Below are 22,598 nucleotides of genomic sequence, written 5' to 3'. Positions count from 1 at the left end.
CAAATTCGTCCTAGAAACCCAAAAAATGCAGCTAGGACAGTTTTATGTGAACTGTGCAAGTCATTTTTGACGTTAGCTAAGATACGATTCTGTATGCAGTCTAAGGCATATTGGACAGGTAGTATCAGCAAACGTTGATAGTGGGCATTGCAATGGATGGATCAGTGCTTTTTGAAGCAAAAAAATGAAGCACGAAAAATGCACAAATATAATTTCGATTGACGTTGTTGTTGTAACATCATTCAAGCTCCCCGGAGTTTTTAGGGAGTGATGCTGGAGTGCCCGTCCTTGTCCAGATATACATTTGTACGTAAATCTGGGTCGTTCCGGTTACGTAGACCCGACTGTCGTGGGAACTCTTCATGCATGACTACACGAATTAGGTCGAAGAAGATTTGAAGACACGAGTTGCTTTCAATCTTTGGTTAGTTATGAAGATTAGTAAAAAGCTAGAGTGCAGAAAAAGATGCAGAACTTGAGAGTTTCAATGTATTTGATATGTGGCATCCCCATCCACAGCAAGAAGGCGAGCGAGTCGTAAAATGAAAAATCATCGGTCAGGCAGCGACGTTGTCGACCGCGACCCAAAGCACAACGGCACAGCAACGACAACGATTACCAACCGGGCACAGCGCATACGGCAGAACGCACAAACAAACATACGCACGCTCACACAAACACCAGCTAGAGCACAATGAACGCGCAGTCTTGTATTTGAAATAAAATCCGGAGAAGGGAAAGGGAGGACAACGAAGCGAACCACAAAAGAGAGATGAAGATAAAACGAGGAAAAAATGATGTCGATTTTTGTTCGTCGCTCGCGTAGACTGCGAAACTTGAAATTGAATTGAAAATTATTTTTACTGTCGTTGGTGTAGAGGAGGCGATTTTGATGATAAAGTAAAGTTTTCCAAGCGTAAACGAGCCATTATTGACCAATTTTGAATTGAGGTAAGTGCAAAATTGTGTTTTTTAGAAGTAATAGTGCCACCTGCATATTTAAAATTAAATTAGGCGATGTATATTGAAGAAAAGAAAGTGTTCCAAGTTGAAGGGAAACTCGATGTTGAGCTGAATTTTTAAAGTGAATACGATTATGTTCTCCCTTTAAAGCCAGGATGATTATTGGACACACAAAGCAATCTATGAAGCAAACTCGTAAAATTAAAAAGACTTCATAATGGGAAAGAGCAAGCCAGTAGCAGCCAAAAAAGAAATTAATTTTGTTTTAATGTTGAGTTTTAATTTTGGACAAATATTGATGAGTTTATTATAGATATGTAGTGTACCCACTAGTAGTTTTCCAATTTTTAGCAAAATAACCAGCATACGCTCGCATCTTCCCTACAGCCATTACGATTCATCCACCACCACTAATACCATTGTCATTATCATCACTACCACAGTTGCGAGTGTGGTACCAATACCAGCAACCACCAGTGCAACCACTGTTTTGCTAACCAACATTGCCATCGATCGATCCATCTGCCGAACGCGATAGCTGCGGCGGCAATAGCACCGGGCATACACTTTTAGAGGAAAATACTTTCGGAAACGCCAACGTGATCGCCACCTTTAACACAGCAGCGGTCTTCGATATGACAACTAACAAGGACATTGCGTCGTTCTTCGAGAATGGCAACACGTACCAATTCGAGTACTGCTATAAACTTTATCCACAAGTGCTAAAATTAAAGGCAGAAAAGCGAAGCAAAAAACCACAAGAGCTGATACGTTTGGACGATTGGTATCAAAACGAGTTGCCAAAGTTGATAAAAGCACGAGGGAAGGATGCCCACATGATATACGACGAGTTGGTGCAGACAATGAAATGGAAGCAGTCTCGTGGAAAGTTTTATCCACAGCTCTCGTATCTGGTGAAGGTAAATACGCCGCGCGCTGTTATGCAGGAGACAAAGAAAGCTTTCCGTAAGCTGCCCAATCTTGAACAGGCCATAACGGCACTCTCAAATCTCAAAGGGGTTGGCACCACCATGGCATCGGCGCTATTGGCAGCTGCTGCACCTGATTCAGCGCCATTCATGGCAGATGAGTGCCTAATGGCAATTCCAGGTACGTATTGAAAGGATTTCATTATTCTTTTCGACATATAAAAGTAAATAAAATAGCGTTAGGCTAGAGTGACAAATATAATATACCTAGTAAAATGAATAGAAGAAATATACAAACTAAGAAAACATTTACGTTAGTATTTGCGCAGTTTAATTGCTTTGGTTTCTTTGAATTACAGAAATCGAGGGTATTGATTATACCACCAAGGAGTACCTCAATTTTGTGCAGCACATTCAGACTACTGTTGAACGCCTAAATACCGAGGCTGGCGGCGAAACACCGTTTTGGTCGCCACATCGCGTGGAGCTGGCTCTCTGGGCCCATTATGTTGCGAATGACTTGAGTCCAGAGCTGTTGGATGAAATGCCCGGACCAGGCGCTGGTGGCGGTGCAAATACCAATGGTAGTGCAGTAAAGGCAGTAACACAGGCAGCTAAAATAATTAGTGGTGAGGCTGACGATACAAATGACGGCGATGATGAAAGTTTAGGTGCAGGTGGGATGTCAAAGCTATTTTACCTTTTTAAGCTTACGTTTTTTTTTGAGTGAAAAAAATTTACTTTCAGCTGAAAATGATCACACCAACACAGCACCCATTGTAATAGCGGCTAGTGCTTTGCAGGATGGCGATTCTAACTTTGTTTCGAACGACTCCACTTCACAAGAGCCCATCATTGATGAGAACACCACACAGACCACTGCTACAACCTCAACCGACGATGGCGAAGTTGGCACACCACTCGCCTCAGATTCAGAGAGCAACTTGGAGGCACCAGAAAAGGCTAAACTTAAACACAACAACAGTAATAGCAGCATAAATACAAACACAAATAGTAATAGCGACATTGAAGGCATTGGCCACCTTGTGAGCAACAGCCGACAGAAGGAAGCTGCCGCCACGGTCGTAGGAAATGGCAACGGTAATGGAAATGGTACTTTAGCGACTTTGGTTGCACCTGGTAGTGATGGAGAAAACAGCAGTTGCTTGCGTTCAACGGGAAATGAGGAAGGGAGCGATGAAGATGAGGAAGACGCAGAGGACGAAAGCAGTAACAGCAACAGCCGCCACATCGGACAGAGCCACAAGTCAATAACGCCAGTGTTTGGCGGTAATGATGCTATAAATTACACCACAGCCATCGCTAGCGACTCCAACAACGATTCCGCCCTCAGCAGTGTTGTCGGAGCCGTTGTGGCGCAGAAGCGAGCATTGCAATGCGCCGATGGTGGCAGCGAAGTCGACGGAATCTTAACATCAGATGAAGCACACAGTCAACCAGAGCTGAAGAAAGTACGAAACGAATAAGTTACAATGGATAAGCGGTTTAACTAGAGCGTAATTAAAATATAGCATATAGAGTGAATGCGCGCTGCCGGTGGGGCAGGAGAAAAGACACAAACCTAAAAAAATAACGTAAAGTGCCGCAAGACGAATGATCGGAGTAGCGCGCGCAGCATTGCAGGATCACATTCTTTAACATTAAGTAAAATTTTTACAGATAACACCTTAACAAAGAAAAAAAAAAAACAAAAATGTGGAAATTAAACAGAAGAGTAAAATAAAAGCAGTCGAACGATGAATGCTAAGGAAAGCGATTACCGACAGAAGCGCAGACATGCTGCGTTCCAAAAATTGCAGCTATGTACTAGTAACAAATGCCTTGAACTTACTCACTGAACAAATAAATACCCAGTTACGATACAATGTAGGCACAGTGCTTTTTGGCTTGTCCTAAAGCTTTAACCTCAGATTAAGGCTGTGTACTACTGCTGCCGCCTTCTGTTGAATTTGCATTTCACTTTACACTTTTAATTCACAAGTTTATTTGGTTTTTATTTTTTATTCTTCATACCACATTATTTTTTAAATAATTGAGGAGGTCTTCAAAATAAACACCTTCTTGAATTAAAAAAATATATAATATTAGTTTAAAAATAATTTTTACTTAATTTATCATTAAAGAATATTTATTTCTGCATTTTTCCCCAACAAAAAGTAACTGCAAGTAAAAGTACATCTAATTAAATAACTAGTAAAAAAAAAACGTAAAGTACTTCTTTGATTAGTTTACACTTAATGTAAAACGAAACTACGCAAATACATACATATACTTGGATACAAAAAAGAGTATTCAAAATCAAAGTTGAGACGAAAATGACTAAACAGTAAAAATCATTGCAAAATCATAACGCAAATTTAAATAATAAAAAAATACAGTAAGTAATGCAAATTATTTTTAATTAGTAATGTAATGTATACTACTTTAAAGCAAATTATAATGCCACACACACACACACATATATACATACTTATTACATGCTAGTGTACATCTGCATCCATATCCACAATCATTTTGAAACACTTGCAAACATTATTTTACTATAACAATAAACAGTGATGAAAAGTTAAAAATCCAAAAATATGGATATGTTTTCGGCTACGAAAAATAAGCTCAACATAATTGGATAAATATCTATGTACATATGTACATGTGTCAATTTCAATTTATGTATACCGCATTCGTGAGACACCTTGCACTGGCACATTTGCATACACAATTTGTAGGTTGCGTTGCATAAAAGTCAACTGCCCCTTTGGAGTTTAATCGCTTGAAAGGCACAAATTTGGTTTTATGTAGATTGCTAATATTTTACTCGCAATGTTTCCTTTTTTATTTAAGTCTACTTAAAAAGGTTAATAGAAATAGAGGAATATGCAAAAGTGATCAACAAATCCACTACTACCTTAAATAGAAAGCAAAATAAGAAATACAAATTGAAATTTTTTACAATAGCGCATTTACAATACATATAGAGAGCAAAAAATAAAATTATAGCAACAAAAATGAAAAATATTCGACCTAATCGCGAAATCCATGTGAACAAACATTCCCAAAAAATTATAAAGCAAACCAAAAAAAAAATTCTCAATTTGTTTTTGTTTTGCCTGTACATTATGGGAACGATTTATTCACATGGAATTGGCTATAAGGATGATTAAACCAGGCAAATCGAAAAAAAAACTTAATTTAAGGTACACGTAGTTATAGAAATCCTTATATACATACATACATACATATATTAAAAGCGTGAAAAAACTGACAAAAAACCCAAAATAAATTTAAAGGTATAAAATATAGGTAATAAAATTTTTGTAGTGAAAAAAATCAAAAGGGCAACATACATAAATTGTAGCATATAAAACAGGGCTGAGTTTAACAAGGCAACATGTTAACGATTCCGAGTTGAAAATAAATGTCGTCAGGTGACCACAAGATTTGATGGTTGATGTCGAGGATGCAAAGTAAAATGAGTACATAATTGCAACAGCAACGGTATGTAAACACGCAAATGACTATAAAAAGTAATACAAATAAACAAAAACTAAAAAAAAAAAGAATTTAAACGAGACTTAACTGCTAAATTAAATTTGCTTATGCGTATGCATCTCGGAGGAAATCTATTAACGGACAATTTCTTTGAAAAGTAAGTATGGAAATGTCATCTAAAATCCCTATGTTCATTGCCAATTACAAGAATATAGCCTACGTAGTTGAAAGGCACCATGTATGGTCAATTATGTATTTGTTTTAAGATCTCCGATGATCTATTTAGGTGTTGCTAAAACCTATACAGCTCTGTTCCAGTCATGAAATGCCAAAGTTAACAAGTGCTCGTCGCAATATGAAACTCACCTGGAGGCACTGCCAAAAATATGTAGGAGGCTTGACTTCGTGGTGGCTTGGAAGTTTGTACTGCTGTTGTTGTTGTAACAGCACAAAGATTCCCCAAAGAGTTTTATGCGGAGTGTTGTTGGAGTGACAGTGCTTGGTCTGATATAAATCTGGGTCGTTCCGGTTACGTATACAGGACTGTCGTGGGAACTGAAGTTTGTGCTCTTTATAATTGTTATAAAATTTAACTAAAAAAATATCAAACGAAAGGAATTTACATTCTTAATTTAATCAAGAAAAATATATACATACATATGTATATACAGTCTTGCTTCACCTTCGTTTTATACGCAAATCAAAATGGCGTTCATATGTTCCGCCACATTCGAAAATGGCGCATTCGTTTCAATTTCCTTCGGATCACTCGCTAGTTTTGTCAACGAGTAATTGCAGCTTTAACAAAAAAAATGGCAATATCCAAACTTTCCAAAGTGGCAAATATTTGCCAACTTCCGCAAAGCACAGTGTTTTAACTTGTAAAGTAAAAATTACTGACAGAGAATTTAAATTCCGCATACTATACAATTGTGTACATACGTGAAAGTTTCTGCTTACGTTGAGGCATTAATTTTCCTACATAGAAATGTATTTTATAGCTACATTCAAAATGGCCAACGACGATTCACATCGGCTTACTGCCGATGCATATGAATAAAATCGAAAGAAATAGGTATGTATGTATGTATATTCAACCATGCGGATGTATGAGCGTGTGTGTAAGCCGAAGCCGGCAAAACACCATTGCCAAGGGAACTGAAGCGCTAGAGGATGAAAGACAGCGTAGATTTGTGCCAGGTAGCAACTACGTTGCTGTTGCTATACACATAGCAGACAACTTTTGTTAGTATCCGGCAACACTGCACATTGTTGTTGTTTACACAAAAAACATACATACATACATATATAAAAATAAAATAAAATAATTACATATGTTTACATAAAAATAAAATACAAGGCAGGTATGTGCATAAGTGAAGAACTAAGTAAAACAGGCAAAGCAAGTGTGATGATAAATTAGATGCGAGGGATCAAGCGCGGAGTACAAAGCGAATGCTTGATGTGTGGAAAGTGGAAAGCAGGAGGACGCAGAAAGAAACTACCCCCGTGATTATGGTTGTATTGTAGTTTGTCGTATAAGTAAGTTTTGCTTTTGTTGTTATCGCATGCGGAAATTGTACGATGTGTGAATTGAAAAGTGCGCTGGTAGGCTGGTGTGTTTGTAGATATGTACGTATGTGTGTATATGTATGAAAGTACATTTTTAATGAATAACCCTGTTTCTGACTAGCGGTCGCTTGGTAAAAATAAGGGACGTTCCATAATAAGCACAGCTAAGTTTGGAAATTATATTTTGTTAAAAGGGTTCCCAGCACAGCAATCTACAGGCTCGCAAGAAGCCTTTCAAAACTGACAAAAGCGGCTGATGTTCGATAACCGGTGGCGATTGTACATATGTATGTGATGACCTACATACCCAGATCTCCAATTTTCCATTACCGTTGAAATCTAAATTTTTGCTAACCGGTAAACGGCACGCTTGGCAACTCTACAATTGAGTGAAATTACTTTGTACATACTAGCAAATGCAGCACTACTAACAAAGAACTCTATTAGCGAGCTACTAAATACAATACACGCTTTTGCGCCAGCCTGTAGCCGTGATAGCCATTCAGTGGATAAGCAAAGTCGCTCAAGTGAGAATGTGTCGTTTTTGAGTGCGCATCGCACGGCGTAGTGGCAATATATATGTATATAGAAAATATCTGCAAGTAAATTTGCTGCTGCAGCAAAATTGTATATCAACAAGAATTGCTTAAGGCAAAAACCAAAAAGCAAATAGAATTGGAAATAAAAGAAAAAGCAGAAATGTAAGCATTTCAACAGAAAGTGTTGAATATACATTAATAAATACTGAGAAGAAATAATAGACAAACAAGTTAATTTCAACAACCGTGCAAATGAAATCGAAAATATTTCGTGTCGCGGCGCATTGAAGAAAAAGTTCGGAGCGAGAGAAAAAACGAAACGAAAACTTTTTGCTTTGCGCTAGTGACAGAGAACTTATAATAATACATAATTGTACTTATAATAATAATTATAGTATGTTCTCTGTTAGTGATTTGGTGAAAGAAATTCACTTGCGCCTGCTGCTGCTGCTTTCACCACTGCCGCCCCCCGACTCCCCTATCTATTCCAGCAGCGCTTTAACGCACAACAACACCTTTTATGCCAATTTATTTAAATGTGTATGTACATACATATATATATATATATATATATATGTATGTGTATGTATGCACATATGTACATAAATAAATGATATACATAAATGTGTACTACAATGGCAAACGCATCTGCCCTGTGAACGCCAGCTGTCAATGAAGCGCCCACAAGCCGCTCAGCGCTCAGCAATATTGGCTCATTGTGCTCGAGTGCGCTCAATAGATGTACGAGTGGTTTTGATTGTTTTTTTTTTTCTTTAATTTGGGGTATTTCATGGTTTTTTATTTTATTTACATTTTTTTTTTCGAAATACTACATACATACATACATACATATGTACATACAGACAAACGCACATGCATATTAGAACTTGGCAGTGGTTCGCTTAATGATGCGCGACGTGCACACATACTTAAATATGTACATAAATAAATAAAATTATTGGAATTTCAAATAAAATCTGGTATGAAAAAGATTAAATTTTGATTGTGGCAATAAAAAAATGTGTGGGGCGGCTGCTGGAAACACAAAAGCAAAAATACAATAAATAAATTGTGGTTTCAGTGGAAATATCAGTACAAATATAACGACAGTGTGCGGAATATCTATGTATGTACATATGTATATTTGTGGTATTTTATTTATTTTTTAACAGCATAGTGTAACGTTTATGTGATACGCGCAAATTTTTTATTTATGTATGTATGTATTCTTTCTTTTCTCTTTAATTTTTTCTTCGCTACTCACCCAAATAAAATATAGTAACAATAGCTTGGACTTAGTAGGGGGATTTACATACATATGTATGCATGTATGTATGTAGCGCGCCGCACGTAACTAAATGGAGGCGTGTTGCTCTAGTCAGCGCTTATCATAATCCATAAACCATAAATACCAGGGGGGGCGCTGGAAAAGAAATGAAAAGGTTTACTTGCATTTAAAACTAAGAGCAAGTGGTATAAAACAAAAAAAAAAAAATTTGGTATGTATGTACTGCGCCCCTCAAATCATATTTGAATATGGTGTGGCTACTTCTCAACGGCAAAGAGATAATCTATAGATATCAAAAAAAAAAAAAAAATATTCGAACCAGAAAATGAGTGTTGATATGCAGAAATGTAGGTGTGTGCAAAATAATATTAACAAACTGGTTTTAAATGCTTAAATCGGGTGAAACGGTTAAAATCGGGCGAATCGGTTAATATATTTCTGCATTGAAGTGTGAATTGAGAAAAACAGCGGCACATGTTGTAAGCCGAGTGGAAATTGAGCAAACGGTTAAAATCGGTTGAAACGGTTAATGTTTTTTTTTGTTTTGAGTTAACGCTAAAACTAAGAAACGCCTTCTTAATCTTATTTGGCACTGCAACCGTTTGTTGCTTTGGGCCGAGACCAAAAAGCCTTGCTAGTTACCTCTGTCCTTCGCGGATTTGCGCCAGTTGTTCAAGTACGGACACGTCCTTTTGGACTTGGTCTTTCCATTGTGATCGTGAGCGCCCTTGCTTTCTCCACCCATGCGTGCTGAGTCGAAGGATCTTTTCATGTCCATTTCGTAAAAAAGCTTGTACAGTTCGTCATTCCATCTTATTCGGTACTCGTCACCCATGCAAACAGGCCCGTAGATCTTGCATTGAACAGTTCTCTCGAAAGCCCCCAAAACCTTGTCATCTTTGTTCGACATCGCCCCTGTTTCTGCGGTACATAAAAAGACGGACAGGACGAGAGGCTTGTAGAACGTGGTTCTTATTCGTCGAAAGAGGGCTGTGCCTGCCGAGCACAAAGTAGCACCTGTTTGCAAGAGTTGTTCGTCGCTTATCTCCGGGCTGACCTTAGGTAGACAAAGTTCTTCACTACCTCTTCGAACAAGGAGCACTACAAACTCCTCCATAACCCTTTTTACGATCTGGAAGAAGGAGGTCGGAATACAGCCTGGAATCCACGCCGATGGCGTATCATATCCGAGTGCGAATAATCATTAAATACTCAGAGCTACTTTCGATAGTCTGTTCTCCTGCTAGGCGGATACAACTGCAACAAGGTCCTCAAGTCGCTAGCCGGCAGCACCTGGGTCAGAGGCAAAGAAACGTTGCTGGCAACATACAAGGCAGGGCAGCGACCGTGTGGTCGCCGGGGACTAGCAGGACGCAAAGGACGAAACTACAGACTTGCCAAAATACGGCTCTAAGGACACCCACAAGATGTCTTCTGATGTCGCCACAACATCGCCTACACGAGGGAGCAAAAATGCTCCCTGTCAGGGAGCATAACACAATTCTATGTAAGCAATTCCTTGTAGGGTGCCACAGACGTTGGCACCCGAAAAGACAACTGCTTGCCGAAGAGCCCTCGCCTACGCACGTCAGAACAAACTAACGGACGAAGTACAGAGGTTCATAAAACCACCTTTGGACCCGACGGCGTAGTCACCGGCAATAAACACCCATTCCCGACCTGTGTGTGCCGTCCTTGGAACAGAGCAACCTGACGTGGGCGAGACAGAGCTCGTCTGCCTCGGCAGACTCGCACCACCGTAGCCCAACTTCGCTAAACTCCTACCTGAGTCACCTCATGACTAGAAACACCTCCTAAACCCACTGAACTAAAGAGGGGCGCTCCTGGGTCTTGCGTTAGATGACCTCGACTACATACGCCAGTAGCTGTATGTTGTGCCGCTTCTTTTAAATCGAAAACCAGCACATAAAAAGAAACTCGTATTTTGTTTAATACAATTTATTAAAAAATTTATTTTTAAATCAAATTATAATGTGTATTAAAACTAAAACAACCTTCACTTTGCTAACGATAATCTAAACTATATTTTATATATATTTCATTTACGTAATTTATTAGTTAAAATCTACATATGTACTTGTTTTTTGAATATATGTATTTTTCTCAACGATAGCTCAAAACATCGACTACCTCCCGATATGGACCAGACAGATTCCAAAGAGGAATATAGCAGTCGTTGTTAGAGTGGCATCCGATGCATACTTTGGCTATACTTTAACTCCAGCTGGAATACGCATGCAAAATAATTTTTAACTAACAGCCACAAATTGCAAATAACTGCATCAGCAGTGGAGATTTTTTCTCTAATTTTTGGCGTAAATAAATTCAGCGGATCGAACTCTCACCCAGATGTCCTTATTTCGGCAATTTTTTTGGTTCTACCTCAAACTCATGGATACGCGCGCTCATCATCTTCGTACTCACCTGGGCGCTGCTCGTTTACGTTTTTGTCAATAAGCTGAGTGCGCAACCGAATTCGGACGCGGATACGATAACAGCCAAACGCATCAATCAGGCGCTGCAGCTGCTCGAATACTCGAAGCAACGCAATGAGGAGCTGCGTCAGATGATCGAGAAGTTGTCGAGGTAAGTGTAAAATGAGTAAAATGAGAACGAGAAAGAAAACGGTACCAACTGAAATATATCGATAATTTGAATTTTAACCATATCGAGGAATACATCGGTAACGATTACAATCGATATGCATATCGATAACGTTAGCGATGAGTACGGATATCGAGAAATATTTCAATAAATTTATCGATAATAATTATCGATAAATGTATGGCCATAAATTTAGATAAAACACACACACGTATATAGTTTTCGCAATTCTGGTTAAATTTAACCAACGCAACCCTAATGCTCGAAAGTGCTAACAACAATTGCTTTAGGGGCAACTAAAGATGCGACAATTCAATGTTCGCGCCGCTGGAGCCATGCCACAATGTCTTGCCGTGCCAAATGGCAAACTGAATGCAATCGCCAGTCGCACGCGCGCCTATTGTGGGTGCATTAAGCAGCGCTCTACCGCTGCCCTCTGTCCTACTCCGCCCAGCTCATTCAGCTGCGTGTACAACCAAACAATGCCGGGTTTCCGCCACTACTCGACGCTTGCGGTGGCGCTTTTGTCATTTTAGGGACCGCATGCACTCACTCGAATATGGGCTTGAGTAAAAGCGAGGGATTACAAGCGATCAAAGTGTGATTGTGGCGTGAAATGTGCGATGATTAGTGTACTGACGCTTAGCGGTCGATGCGCGGCCAGCGGCGTGACGACTTCTACAAAAAAAAATCTGCTGTGGACACTTTACAAATACATATATGTACATACACAATGTGTATATTTTAATGTTTTTACGCTTTGAATGAACAGTTAATTGCGCGTTCAACCATTTGAAAAGAAATTAGCACACATACATACCATACACATTCATACTACATAAATACACAGAAATATGCAGCTCGTATTTAATTTCTTATTTTCGTTTAATTTTTCTTCACCCTTCTCATAGTGACCAAATCGACAAGCAGTCGGCGCAGCGTCTCATCGAAAAGCTCGAATTCAATTTGCAAAACTCCATAAACATACAGAACCAAGATGCCGCATTGGCTGACTTCATGGGCGCCGGCGACGGTGACGGCGTTGATGCGGACACTTTCGGCGGCATGCCGGCTCCAAATGCGGGCGCTCAACGTGCTGCTGGCAGCGCGCACGAGCCCAGCCTGGAGTACGAGCTGCTACGTCGCCGTATACAGTCGAACATAGGCGAGATTTGGAACTACTTTAGCAGTGAGTTGGGTAAGCTGAGCAAGCGCGCCGCGCCAACGCAGGCCGAATTAACGCAGGACATCAATGAAGTGCTGCAACTGGGCGCCGAACACAAGCGCTCACTGTTAAGTGACATGGAGCGGCTGCGGCAGGTGGATGGTTACGAGGCGTGGCGTCAGAAAGAGGCGCGCGATTTGAGTGATTTGATGCAGCGGCGGCTGCACTACCTGCAAAACCCGAAGGACTGTGCCAACGCGCGCAAGCTGGTGTGCAAACTGAATAAGGTGAGTGCCGCAGGGGAAATGCCTTTTGTTGTTTTATTTTGGCGATAAATCTAAACGCGTTCCCCTTGCAGGGCTGCGGCTACGGCTGCCAGTTGCACCATGTCGTCTACTGCTTCATAGTGGCCTACGCGACGGAGCGCACAATGATCTTGAAGTCGCGGGGCTGGCGCTACCATAAAGGCGGCTGGGAGGAGGTTTTCCTGCCGGTGTCCGAGACTTGTCTGGAGGCGGACGCCGCGCACGCCAGCAACTGGCCTGGGCGGCATGATATGCCGGTGCTGGTGTTGCCGATCATTGACTCGCTAATGCCGCGTCCGCCCTTCCTGCCGCTAGCTATACCCGAGGACTTGGCGCCGCGACTCAAGCGTCTGCACGGCGATCCGATTGTGTGGTGGATCGGACAGTTTTTGAAGTACTTGCTGCGTCCGCAAAGAGGCACGCTGGAGTTCCTCGATGCAGGTCGTGCGAAATTGGGTTGGAAGAAGCCCATTGTCGGGTAGGCGAAATTGCATTAAAAATAAGACACGAAATTCCAATTAACTTTCCTAACTTTTTCACTTGCTAGCGTTCACGTGCGTCGCACCGACAAAGTTGGAACCGAAGCGGCCTTCCATCGCATAGAGGAGTACATGACACACGTCGAGGACTACTTCCTAACCTTGGAGATGAACGCCACTACAGTGCCGCGACGCATATTCCTCGCTTCCGATGATGCGCGCGTCATCGAGGAGGCACGCAACAAGTATCCCCAGTACGAGATCATCGGCGACCCGGAGGTGGCACGCATGGCCGCCGTCTCGACGCGCTACACCGATACCGCGCTCAACGGCATCATACTCGACATACATCTGCTCTCTCTCTCCGACTACCTGGTGTGCACGTTTAGCTCGCAGGTCTGCCGCATGGCCTACGAAATAATGCAAACGCTGTACCCGGATGCGGCGCATCGCTTCAAATCGCTGGACGATATCTACTACTACGGTGGGCAGAATTCGCACAATCGACAAGTGGTCATGGGCCATCCGGCGCGCAATCACGACGAGATCCACATGAAGCCAGGCGACCTGGTGAGCGTGGCCGGCAACCATTGGGACGGTTATTCGAAGGGCAAGAATACGCGCACAAATCAAGTGGGACTCTTCCCCTCGTTCAAGGTGGTTGACAAGGTGGAAACCGTCAAGTTGCCACTCTACGAGCAGGTGCAGGAGGGGCGGGTGTGAACGCGAGCGGAGCGCGTTGCGCGCACAATGCTCTGAGCTGAGTTGTGCGACACTAGCGCGTTAAGAAAATATTTATCATGCAGTTAGGCATTTTGTATGTATGATTTTTTTTTGTTTTTAATTTAGATTTGTAAAAATTATTATTTTAGTGCTGTGCAATACTACTCTGCTAGATGCTAGATTTTAGTCAATAACTATAGACGCAACATGAAAATTACGTATAATATATTTTTATATGATTTTTTGCGCGGCGATTTTGATTTTTCACTTTTTCGACCGCTAGAGCTGCACAAAACCTCTTACAACTAAATTTTTGTATCGTATTTTGATTGAAAATCGTTTTTTTTTTTAATTTATTTTTGATTGCGTATAAAATCGAATAAGATATAGCTATGAGTTAGGTAACTATAAGTACATTAAAGTAAGTAAACACCAAAATGAACGAAATTTGTAAAATATAACGGTTATTGATAACATAAAACTTACATATATAAAAATACTATACAACAAAAAGAGCATGAACAGAGCAGAAATAATAAAGGCACTCGAAACAGCTGCACAAGATCTTGAAATAGGTTTTTGTTTAAGTATATATGTTACAGCTGCTAAAAGCTTGTAGCGTTTTACGGCAAAGCCAACTTACCTCACTACTACTGGCTTCATAAATCTGTTTAAACAATTTTTTTTTACTGCACTACAAAGTGCATTGCCACGACTTTTCCCTGATTCAGCTGTGGTGTAACTTAAAAACTAAAAAATATGTAAGTAGTATGAGCTTTTCCCAAGCAATATTCCAGTGTAGAATGAAGCATTTTGAAATAAAAATAAGTGTGATTATATACCACGTCATGTTTTGTTAGAATAAAAAGTAATTAAGCTATATATTAAAAAAATAGTGTTAATAAATAATGTGGACGGCACTGAAAATAAAATTATAGTTTTATTGAAAAATTTTCACGCCACAATGTGCCTGAAAAGTCCGCATCAATTTCGCAGCCAGATTTTAATTTCTTCATGAGGCACATTGTGTTGTTGGGCGTGTAAAATAGTCTGAACAAAAATATCTAGTATACAAATGTAAACATATTGCTGAGACCAGATGTATGATTGCAATATGTAAACAATGAGTAAAATTAAAAATAAAATCAAATGTAAAAACATGGGCATATCGCAATTCGAACATTTTTTGTATTGGGTGGAATGTGTTTTAATACAGTTAATTGTATTTTTTGTAATGTATATTTTTTAATAACACTGGATCACAAATTTTAATTTTGTTTTTGTTCTCCAGACGCCACTATCCAATTTGTATCTAGAATCGCTCGCTGATGCCAAAAAATCGAGTTGATTTATGGCTACTTTTTCGAGGTATTTGCAATTTACCGTTATTCAGCTTAAAAAAAGTGTGGTTCCACTATATCGAAAAGCTATACATAGAACGAAAAAATTATTTCGATTTTCGGAATCACCGAGCAATTCTACATAGGAATTGGATAGTGACATTAATAGAACATTTTTGCTGTAAACCAGTGTAATTCTCATACGACTTTCGAAAAATATCATTAAATTTATAAAATTGTTCTTTTATATTGAATTCAATAAAATTTGATTAAATTAAATTATTTCTTTTCGTTGATGCACTAGCATTTAGGTACATACACTAGTTCGATACAATTTATATTTCGCATTGTCCAACACTGTCTGCACAACCCACCCACACCCACCTGTTGAACGAACACATTCACGTTTGACAGTTCTGCGTTGTCCTTTCATTCGATCGCAAGCGTCGGGCACGCGCTTTTTTAGTTTTTTTTTTGTCGCAAATTTCAGGTGAAGAGTGCGTTTTTCGTTAGTAAATAATATTAAAAATAAATTAAAAGTAAGCCAGTTACCAAGTGCATTAACGCGTTCGATAAAATCCACGTGCGAATGTTGAAAAAAGAAGAATGGTGAAGGTGCAGGTGCGTGTGGAAGCGTCGGTTTGTTGTTATTGTATCGGCATACACCATTATACAAAATGTTTGTTTGGGAATGCTGTTGAAGTGTTAAGGCTCTGTTATGCATACTTGGCATTGCATGCACTGCTATACCATTTTTAAGTAGAAATCAAAAACCAACAGACTTTTACGTATGTAATGCTGTGCGTTGGGTAACCGCTTACACGCGAAGCTCATTTAACAGATTCCTTATGTGACAACTCTCAAGCAATGCCAAGTATGCATAACAGAGCCTTTAGTCCTTGGCTATAAATAAATGTGTGCCGTTCCGGTAGCGTAGATTCGCCTGCCGCGGGAACGAGTGCGTCGTATAGCGGAAATCAGGAACGCGAATAGTGCTTTAAAACGATAATGTCGGTGCTAGCGAAACTTAAGGCAATAAAAAGAAAAATCTAAAATAATCAGTAACTTTGCATAGTGGCTGGTGTGATTGCTGATAGGTAAGCAACAATAGTTCTATATTTTTACGTACTAGTTAATGATAGTTCGTAGCAATTTTACTTAAGGTGCTAGCTAGAAAGTCCTTTTTGCAGATTTGCACAAATTACTTTCGGAAATAAAAATTGCAAGGTGTAACTGCAACTGAAATTATGCAAATCCCTTTTGAGAAATAATTTCAACTTGCTCGTGCTTCACTTAGGAATGTTCGATATTTAAGAAAGTATCGATATCATGAATCGATGTAATTCATTGCATGTAAAATCGATATGGCGATATATCGGGCTGAACAATATCGATATCGGAAAAATCGATGTTGAAAATCCTACTTCCAATTGAATAGAATATTAGACCTGCTTATCAACTCAACTAATTGTGTTACTTCCATCTTGTATATTTACTGAGGATAAAAACGGCATGCCGGTCGACTCAAGCGGTTTGTCAATCTTAAGAGCTAAATAAATCACACAAGCTATTGATTAAACCTACTTTAGTATTTTTCCATGCACTTCTTTGAAGATGAAAAATAAATGTCAACTTAAATATCGATATTGCGGCTATGGTATCGATGTCTTCGGTATATCGACCTTGGAATATCGATTCAAAAAATCGATTATCGTGCGATGAAATATCGATATTCAGAAAAATCGATCCGATATCGAACATTCCTAGCTGCACTAGCAATTTTAAGTTTTGCTGCAAGTGCTGTTAAAACAATCAAGTGTTGCCGTGTGTTGAATAAAATATGAAAAATATATGTAATAAATTTATTCTACTCTGATATGGAGCATTTAAGTATTAATGTATTATATATTTTGTGACTGTTTTGTGCACATTTTAGCAGGTTTAGCAAATTTTTCTGGTCATTAATTTTGTTATAAGCATAAAAATGTCTGGTAACATAGTTGAAAGTGGGCTTGTCTGCATTTACAGTGTAACCAGACAAAAAGTGGTATCGGAAAATTTGATTTTCAGAAATAAAAAGTGCGTTCGAAAGTCACTTTACGTGCAAGCTGTAACTGCTCCTGCATTCTCTTTTGGAGATTCTTGAGTTTGACAACCTTTGGAAAGAGCTTGTACTTGCCATGTCTAACAGCTACTTTACACAAAAACTTGCAAGAAATTTGTAAAGCTGGCAAAATTGAGAAAGCAACATTTTTAGGGGAAGGTGCACTGGCTACATTTTTACTTGCAAGTTGCAACAATTTGTCAGTAAGAACAGCTCTTTACATGCTGTTTCTAGCATTTACACAAGAAAAGTAATACATTTGTAGAATTAAGGGTCGCTTCCAGATCTCAAGAAAAACGAAAAATTCACATAAAATGACGCACAAGAAATGGAATGATATTTACGTACAATTTCTTAAATCAATTTGCAGCTCTCAAGAAAAAGTGTCACTCCACGACCCGAGACATCTCTTAGCATGCCCTTAAACCCCACAACTACAAAAATGTAGTTGCCAAAATAGCAACTCAGTTACCAGCTTTCCGTTGCCAGATGCCATCTATAATACCATATCAAAAAGCTCTAGAGACTCTGTCTTTATCGGATTCAGTTTAGTTTAATCTAAGGTTGATTTGGTGTCCATTGGTATTGGCATGATTATCTGTGGAAAGGAGAGGTGGGCTATTTAAACCTCATCCAGCTTCCAGTTCTTATCTTTTTAAATTTTCCCTGTATTCCTAAATATGAATGACTAGATTCAACTGCAATGCTTCTTCTATTTTTATTTAAAACTTTAATTGAACTGGTGCGCTAAAGAAAAAGAATCTACTGTGCATAAATACGTATGTATGTAATTCACTGCTGTGTTTCGTCAAAACTATATCCTTGCTGGCTAATAAAAAAGATGGCAATACAGCCATGAGATTTGATATATTTCACTCGAAACGCTCTTTGAGGCCCATCTCATTGATAAAGCTGTAAAAGAAAATTTCGCAATCTGAAAGAATCAGCATTTCGTAATCTTACTCACTCGAACGAAAGTAGCAAAATTGACCGGCACCAATTTACCTGCCAACAGCTCCATGTGCAGCTTCTGGGTGTGCTGCATGAAAACCACTAACAACTTGCGAAACTCCTCATCCTGTTCCGGCCAGCATGCATGAAATATTACATTAGCCAGATTGTTGCTGTCGGATAGATTTCCATAATGATAACGGCGATCACGAAACAACTTGAGCCAATATGCGATGGATTGTCCACAGCAAAGAAGAATAAGTTGAGCAAAGTACAACCTAAAATAATGGCGGTGACTATGAATTGCAGAAAGGGAGTAATTGAAATGATTGGCACCACGATGTCGAGAGACTGCAATACAAAGAAAAACCACATTTCTCAACTGTATTGATTCGCCTAGTTTTGATAATACTCACTTTAGCAGAAGCTTATGATCCCTAATGCACATTTTCAATTCATCGTAGTTCTGCGCCAAAGTACATTCCGGATCGGCACCCAAATTTTGAATGCGTATGAGCAAAATTTTCATGTGTGCTCTGATTATGCAGATATTGATGGGTGCATAGCCATCGGTTAAAGCTTCGAGCGCACTCAGGCCGGACATGAGGAAATACTCCCAAAATCCTACAATGATGAATTCCAAATTCGAGTGACGCCAATTCAACACTGCGTTGTATGGTACGCGACCCTGCACCGCAGCGCCAATGAAGGTGCTAGTATTGACAATTACAAATGCATCGTGCCTTGGCGTCTCACCTTGCGCAGCTCCTCAATTTCCTCATCAGGGCAACAACGTGCATCCAATTTGTCCATGATCTCTTCTGCTATTCGCAGCTTGCAGAGGGGTGAGAAAGTTGCCGATTTTCTGCGCCGAGAAGGCGAGCTGTATGAAGGAAATGGTGAACGCAAATGGCAGCCAGAAGCCAATCAGAAAGCACGGTAGGATGGAGTAGAGATGGAAAAGGGGTTAAAGCGCTCAGACATTAGCATGGCGAAGGGTCGAAGAGAGCCAAAAAGGTAGCGTGTCGCGCCTCCTGTCCTGAAACAACTTTAAGCACATTTTCCGGGCTGCCGCCTTTTTTAAGTTCTTGCGGATTAGTTGCTGATGAAATCATTGCGATTCGCCTCTCATTTTCTGGATAGTCCACTCCAGTAATCGGCACTAAGTTGGAGCTCTTACTAAGTAGTTTTTGGAATTTCCATTTTAGCACATTGCCCATTGTGAATGTCGGCCGTATGGTTAGTCCAATGTTATATGAGTAACAGATGCGCCGACTTTTTATATGATGATTTAATTATTAATTCTGTTTTCGCGTCAGTTTTTTCAAAACCCGCTCAGCCAAGTAATTAGTTTTGCAAAAATTAAATACTCCCTTTCTTATTTAAAGCTACTCAAAGCAAAGGAGCAAAAGTGTGAAACTTTTCATTTGCAGGGGAAAGTTGTTTAGTCATTCTACTCTACAAAAGCAACTACATTCGGTGCCAGTATTTTGAAATACAAGTATCTATGTGTCTTCTGAAAACTGTCTACTTGATTCTCCTCTGCGCAGCTTTACAACCCCTCAAAGCGCTCCTTCACACCCATGTTGTTAATAAAACTGTAGAGCGTAAATGAAAATTTAGCGATCTGCAAGAGAAGTTCATAAGTGACGTCTGTAATGGAAACACCCTTCCTATAAGCCACTCCTACCCACCCTGACAAAAGTGGTCAAATTGATAGGAATTAGCTTCCCAGCCAGCAGCTCCATAGGTTTCTGGGTGTGTTGTGTGAAGATCACCAACATTTTGCGAAAATCCTCATTTTGATCTACCCAGCGGCCATGAAAAATGGTATTAGCCAGACTATTACTATCGTCCAGCAGGCTTTGGCCATAATAGCACAGAGGGTAGACCTCCATGAGCAAGGCAACAACATAACACAAGTGGCCGATGCGCGCAGAGTTGTCCACCGCAAAGATCATTATATTGAGTAAAGTGCAACCAACCATCAGCGAAGTGGTCATGAACTGTAGAAAATAGGTGGTGGAGATAATCGGATGCACGATGTCGAACAGCCTGTAAGAAGAAGAGGCGCCCATTAGAACACTATTCTATGAAAGTAAGCCAACCACTTCCACTCACTTCAGCAGCGATTTGTGATCCCTTATGCACATCTTAAGGTCTTCATAGTTCTCTTCCCGAGAGCGTTCCGGATTAGAGCCAAGTTTCTGTAAGCGCATGAGCAGCGTCTTCATGTGCGCCCGAATTATACAAACATAAATCGGAGCATACGAGTCGGTTATAGCCTCCTCGGCACACAATCCATCCATGAGTATAAATTCCCAGAGCGCAGCCCATACGAATTGCCATTTTGATTTGCGCCAATCCACTACCGGATTGTAAATATCGTAGGGCGGCCGTCCTTTCAGTGTTGCGCCCAAAAAAGTGCTTGTCGAATAGATTAAATTGCAAATTAAAATATAAACCAGTAAACGATTGCCCTGGCGTACGACTTTGCGTAATACTTCGATCTCGTCCTCATCCTTACAGCGCGCGTCCAACTCAGACATTATAGCTTCGCCAGCGCGCAATTTAGGCAGCTTGAATGCCATTACACATAGTTTGATGGCGCCGACAAACGATGCAATGCTTACCTGCACCGAAGTCAGCAAGTTGCCGATCTTGATGGTCGAGTAGTCCAGCTTGAAATAGGATAGCACGAAAGCGGCGGGTAGGTAGAAGGTTATGAGTCCGAGGGGAAGAAGCGCATAAAGGCAATAGAGGAATTTATATTTTTCTGGCATTAGTACACCAAGTGCCATAAAGGAGCGAAAGAGATACGTGAGCCCATCCTTCGAATGGATGTCGTGTACGGCACCGTAAGGACGCACTTCATGTTCTTCTTGCGCCGAAGATTCTCTTTTGCTGACAGGAGTGCGCGTAGCCCTCTCGAATTGAAGGCGTATCAGTTGAGCGTTGCTTAAAACTGGCTCGGCAGGTGGTTGCACCTCGGCAACAATGACCTCGTCGGGGCGAAGGCCTTGAAAAACCAGCTTCCTTAGCTGGCGAGGTAAAAAGTTGGCCATGTTGACTAAATCCTGTAAATAGCAAACTAAAGCATGAAGTTAAGAAAATACTGAATTTATCAGATAACCTAGTGCCCAATATTAATTTTAAGATCCCGCCCTACTGGAAAGAAACCATTTAATCGAAGTTTGGCCCACAATTTTTATTGTTTAGAATTAAGAAGATTTTCATGAAGAGACTACTGCTGCTTGCCATTACTCCAGCCCCATTCGCTCCCTGATGCCCATTTTCTTGATCAGCGTATACAATGAGAATGAGAATTTCGCAATCTGTGTAGAGACAGGGTTTTAATTATACATACATATCAAACCTCAACATTCTCGCATACTCACACTCAGAAAGCTGCCCAATGTTATGGGAAATATCTTGCCGGCATTAAGTTCCATCACGTGCTGAGTGCGCTGCATGAAGAAAACCATCATTTTCCTAAAACGCACGTCCTGTTCTATCCAATTTGCGTGAAAGATCTGCTGCGATAGGCGTTCGCTATCGTCCATGAGACACTGCGCGTAGTAGCAAAGCGGAAAGATCTCTACCACCACGGCCAGTATATAGAAACAGGAGGCGATTTGTGTTGAGAACTGATCGGCGAAAACGAAGATATTGATAAGCGTAGCGCTGAGTATGGTGGCGGTTATCATAAATTGGATGAAGATCGTCACAGAAATTATAGGCGCAATGATGTTGTAGAGTCTGCAAGGGCGGGAGGTTACGAATGCATCCAGAGTGGCAAACAAACTTACCCCAGTAGATTCTTGTGATCCACAATGCATAGTTTCAGTTCTTCCAAATTCTGCTCCGCATTCAGTTCTGCATTCGTGGCCAACTTCCTTAAGCGTATCAATAAAATGTTCATATGCGTGCGTAGTATACACACATAGATGACCGCATAAGAGTCGTCTACCACTTGCTGAAAGCAAGCCACGTCCATGAGTGCGAACTCAATCAGCGACGCTACTATGAACTCTAGTTTCGATTTGCGCCAATCGAGGAACGGATTGTACAACGCATAGGGTGGACGGCCAAAGAACACCGAGCC

The 22,598-nt window shown here is 40.3% G+C and overlaps 5 protein-coding genes across 5 annotated transcripts; 2 read left to right on the top strand and 3 right to left on the bottom strand.

The window, feature by feature from the left end:
- Window positions 1-585: 585 nt before the first annotated feature.
- On the top strand, window positions 586-4,212 carry LOC118751849. Its single transcript, XM_036486675.1, has 4 exons — window positions 586-951; window positions 1,351-2,073; window positions 2,252-2,569; window positions 2,640-4,212. The coding sequence occupies exons 2-4, from the start codon at window positions 1,599-1,601 to the stop codon at window positions 3,377-3,379; spliced, it is 1,533 nt and encodes a 510-aa protein (XP_036342568.1). The 5' UTR covers window positions 586-951; window positions 1,351-1,598; the 3' UTR covers window positions 3,380-4,212.
- A 6,933-nt stretch (window positions 4,213-11,145) lies between these two features.
- LOC118751855 (alpha-(1,6)-fucosyltransferase-like) lies at window positions 11,146-14,966 on the top strand (the record flags this gene model as incomplete). The annotated part of the gene is made up of 4 exons (XM_036486680.1): window positions 11,146-11,408; window positions 12,338-12,878; window positions 12,950-13,374; window positions 13,444-14,966. Coding segments are annotated over 4 exons (1,884 nt in total), but the record flags the coding sequence as incomplete, so codon positions are not given.
- Window positions 14,967-18,579: 3,613 nt separating this feature from the next.
- On the bottom strand, window positions 18,580-19,306 carry LOC118751854 (odorant receptor 42b-like). Its single transcript, XM_036486679.1, has 3 exons — window positions 19,250-19,306; window positions 18,910-19,181; window positions 18,580-18,844 (listed from the first exon to the last, which is right to left on the bottom strand). Exons 1-3 carry the CDS (start codon window positions 19,304-19,306, stop codon window positions 18,790-18,792), a joined length of 384 nt encoding a protein of 127 aa, XP_036342572.1. The 3' UTR covers window positions 18,580-18,789.
- A 739-nt stretch (window positions 19,307-20,045) lies between these two features.
- On the bottom strand, window positions 20,046-21,558 carry LOC118751852 (odorant receptor 7a-like). The gene is made up of 3 exons (XM_036486678.1): window positions 20,615-21,558; window positions 20,188-20,548; window positions 20,046-20,120 (listed from the first exon to the last, which is right to left on the bottom strand). The coding sequence occupies exons 1-3, from the start codon at window positions 21,556-21,558 to the stop codon at window positions 20,046-20,048; spliced, it is 1,380 nt and encodes a 459-aa protein (XP_036342571.1).
- A 122-nt stretch (window positions 21,559-21,680) lies between these two features.
- LOC118751851 (odorant receptor 7a-like) lies at window positions 21,681-22,595 on the bottom strand (the record flags this gene model as incomplete). Its single annotated transcript, XM_036486677.1, has 3 exons — window positions 21,681-21,828; window positions 21,892-22,252; window positions 22,303-22,595. Coding segments are annotated over 3 exons (729 nt in total), but the record flags the coding sequence as incomplete, so codon positions are not given.
- Window positions 22,596-22,598: the final 3 nt, after the last annotated feature.

The sequence above is a fragment of the Rhagoletis pomonella genome, unplaced genomic scaffold (assembly GCF_013731165.1).
Source record: "Rhagoletis pomonella isolate Grant_MI unplaced genomic scaffold, Rhpom_1.0 Rhpom_scaffold_01042, whole genome shotgun sequence".
NCBI lineage: Eukaryota > Metazoa > Arthropoda > Insecta > Diptera > Tephritidae > Rhagoletis > Rhagoletis pomonella.
This window is presented reverse-complemented; position numbering and strand designations above follow the sequence as displayed.

Coding starts and splice junctions, on each gene's coding strand:
- LOC118751849 (XM_036486675.1), top strand. CDS start 1,599: ATGACAACTAACAAGGACATTGCGTCGTTCTTCGAGAATGGCAACACG. Junction 2,074..2,251: donor GTGCCTAATGGCAATTCCAG/GTACGTATTGAA, acceptor TTTGAATTACAG/AAATCGAGGGTATTGATTAT. Junction 2,570..2,639: donor TGATGAAAGTTTAGGTGCAG/GTGGGATGTCAA, acceptor ATTTACTTTCAG/CTGAAAATGATCACACCAAC.
- LOC118751854 (XM_036486679.1), bottom strand. CDS start 19,306: ATGGACAAATTGGATGCACGTTGTTGCCCTGATGAGGAAATTGAGGAG. Junction 19,182..19,249: donor AAATTGAGGAGCTGCGCAAG/GTGAGACGCCAA, acceptor GCTGCGGTGCAG/GGTCGCGTACCATACAACGC. Junction 18,845..18,909: donor GATCATAAGCTTCTGCTAAA/GTGAGTATTATC, acceptor TTTGTATTGCAG/TCTCTCGACATCGTGGTGCC.
- LOC118751852 (XM_036486678.1), bottom strand. CDS start 21,558: ATGGCCAACTTTTTACCTCGCCAGCTAAGGAAGCTGGTTTTTCAAGGC. Junction 20,549..20,614: donor GATCACAAATCGCTGCTGAA/GTGAGTGGAAGT, acceptor TTCTTCTTACAG/GCTGTTCGACATCGTGCATC. Junction 20,121..20,187: donor ATTTGACCACTTTTGTCAGG/GTGGGTAGGAGT, acceptor CTTCTCTTGCAG/ATCGCTAAATTTTCATTTAC.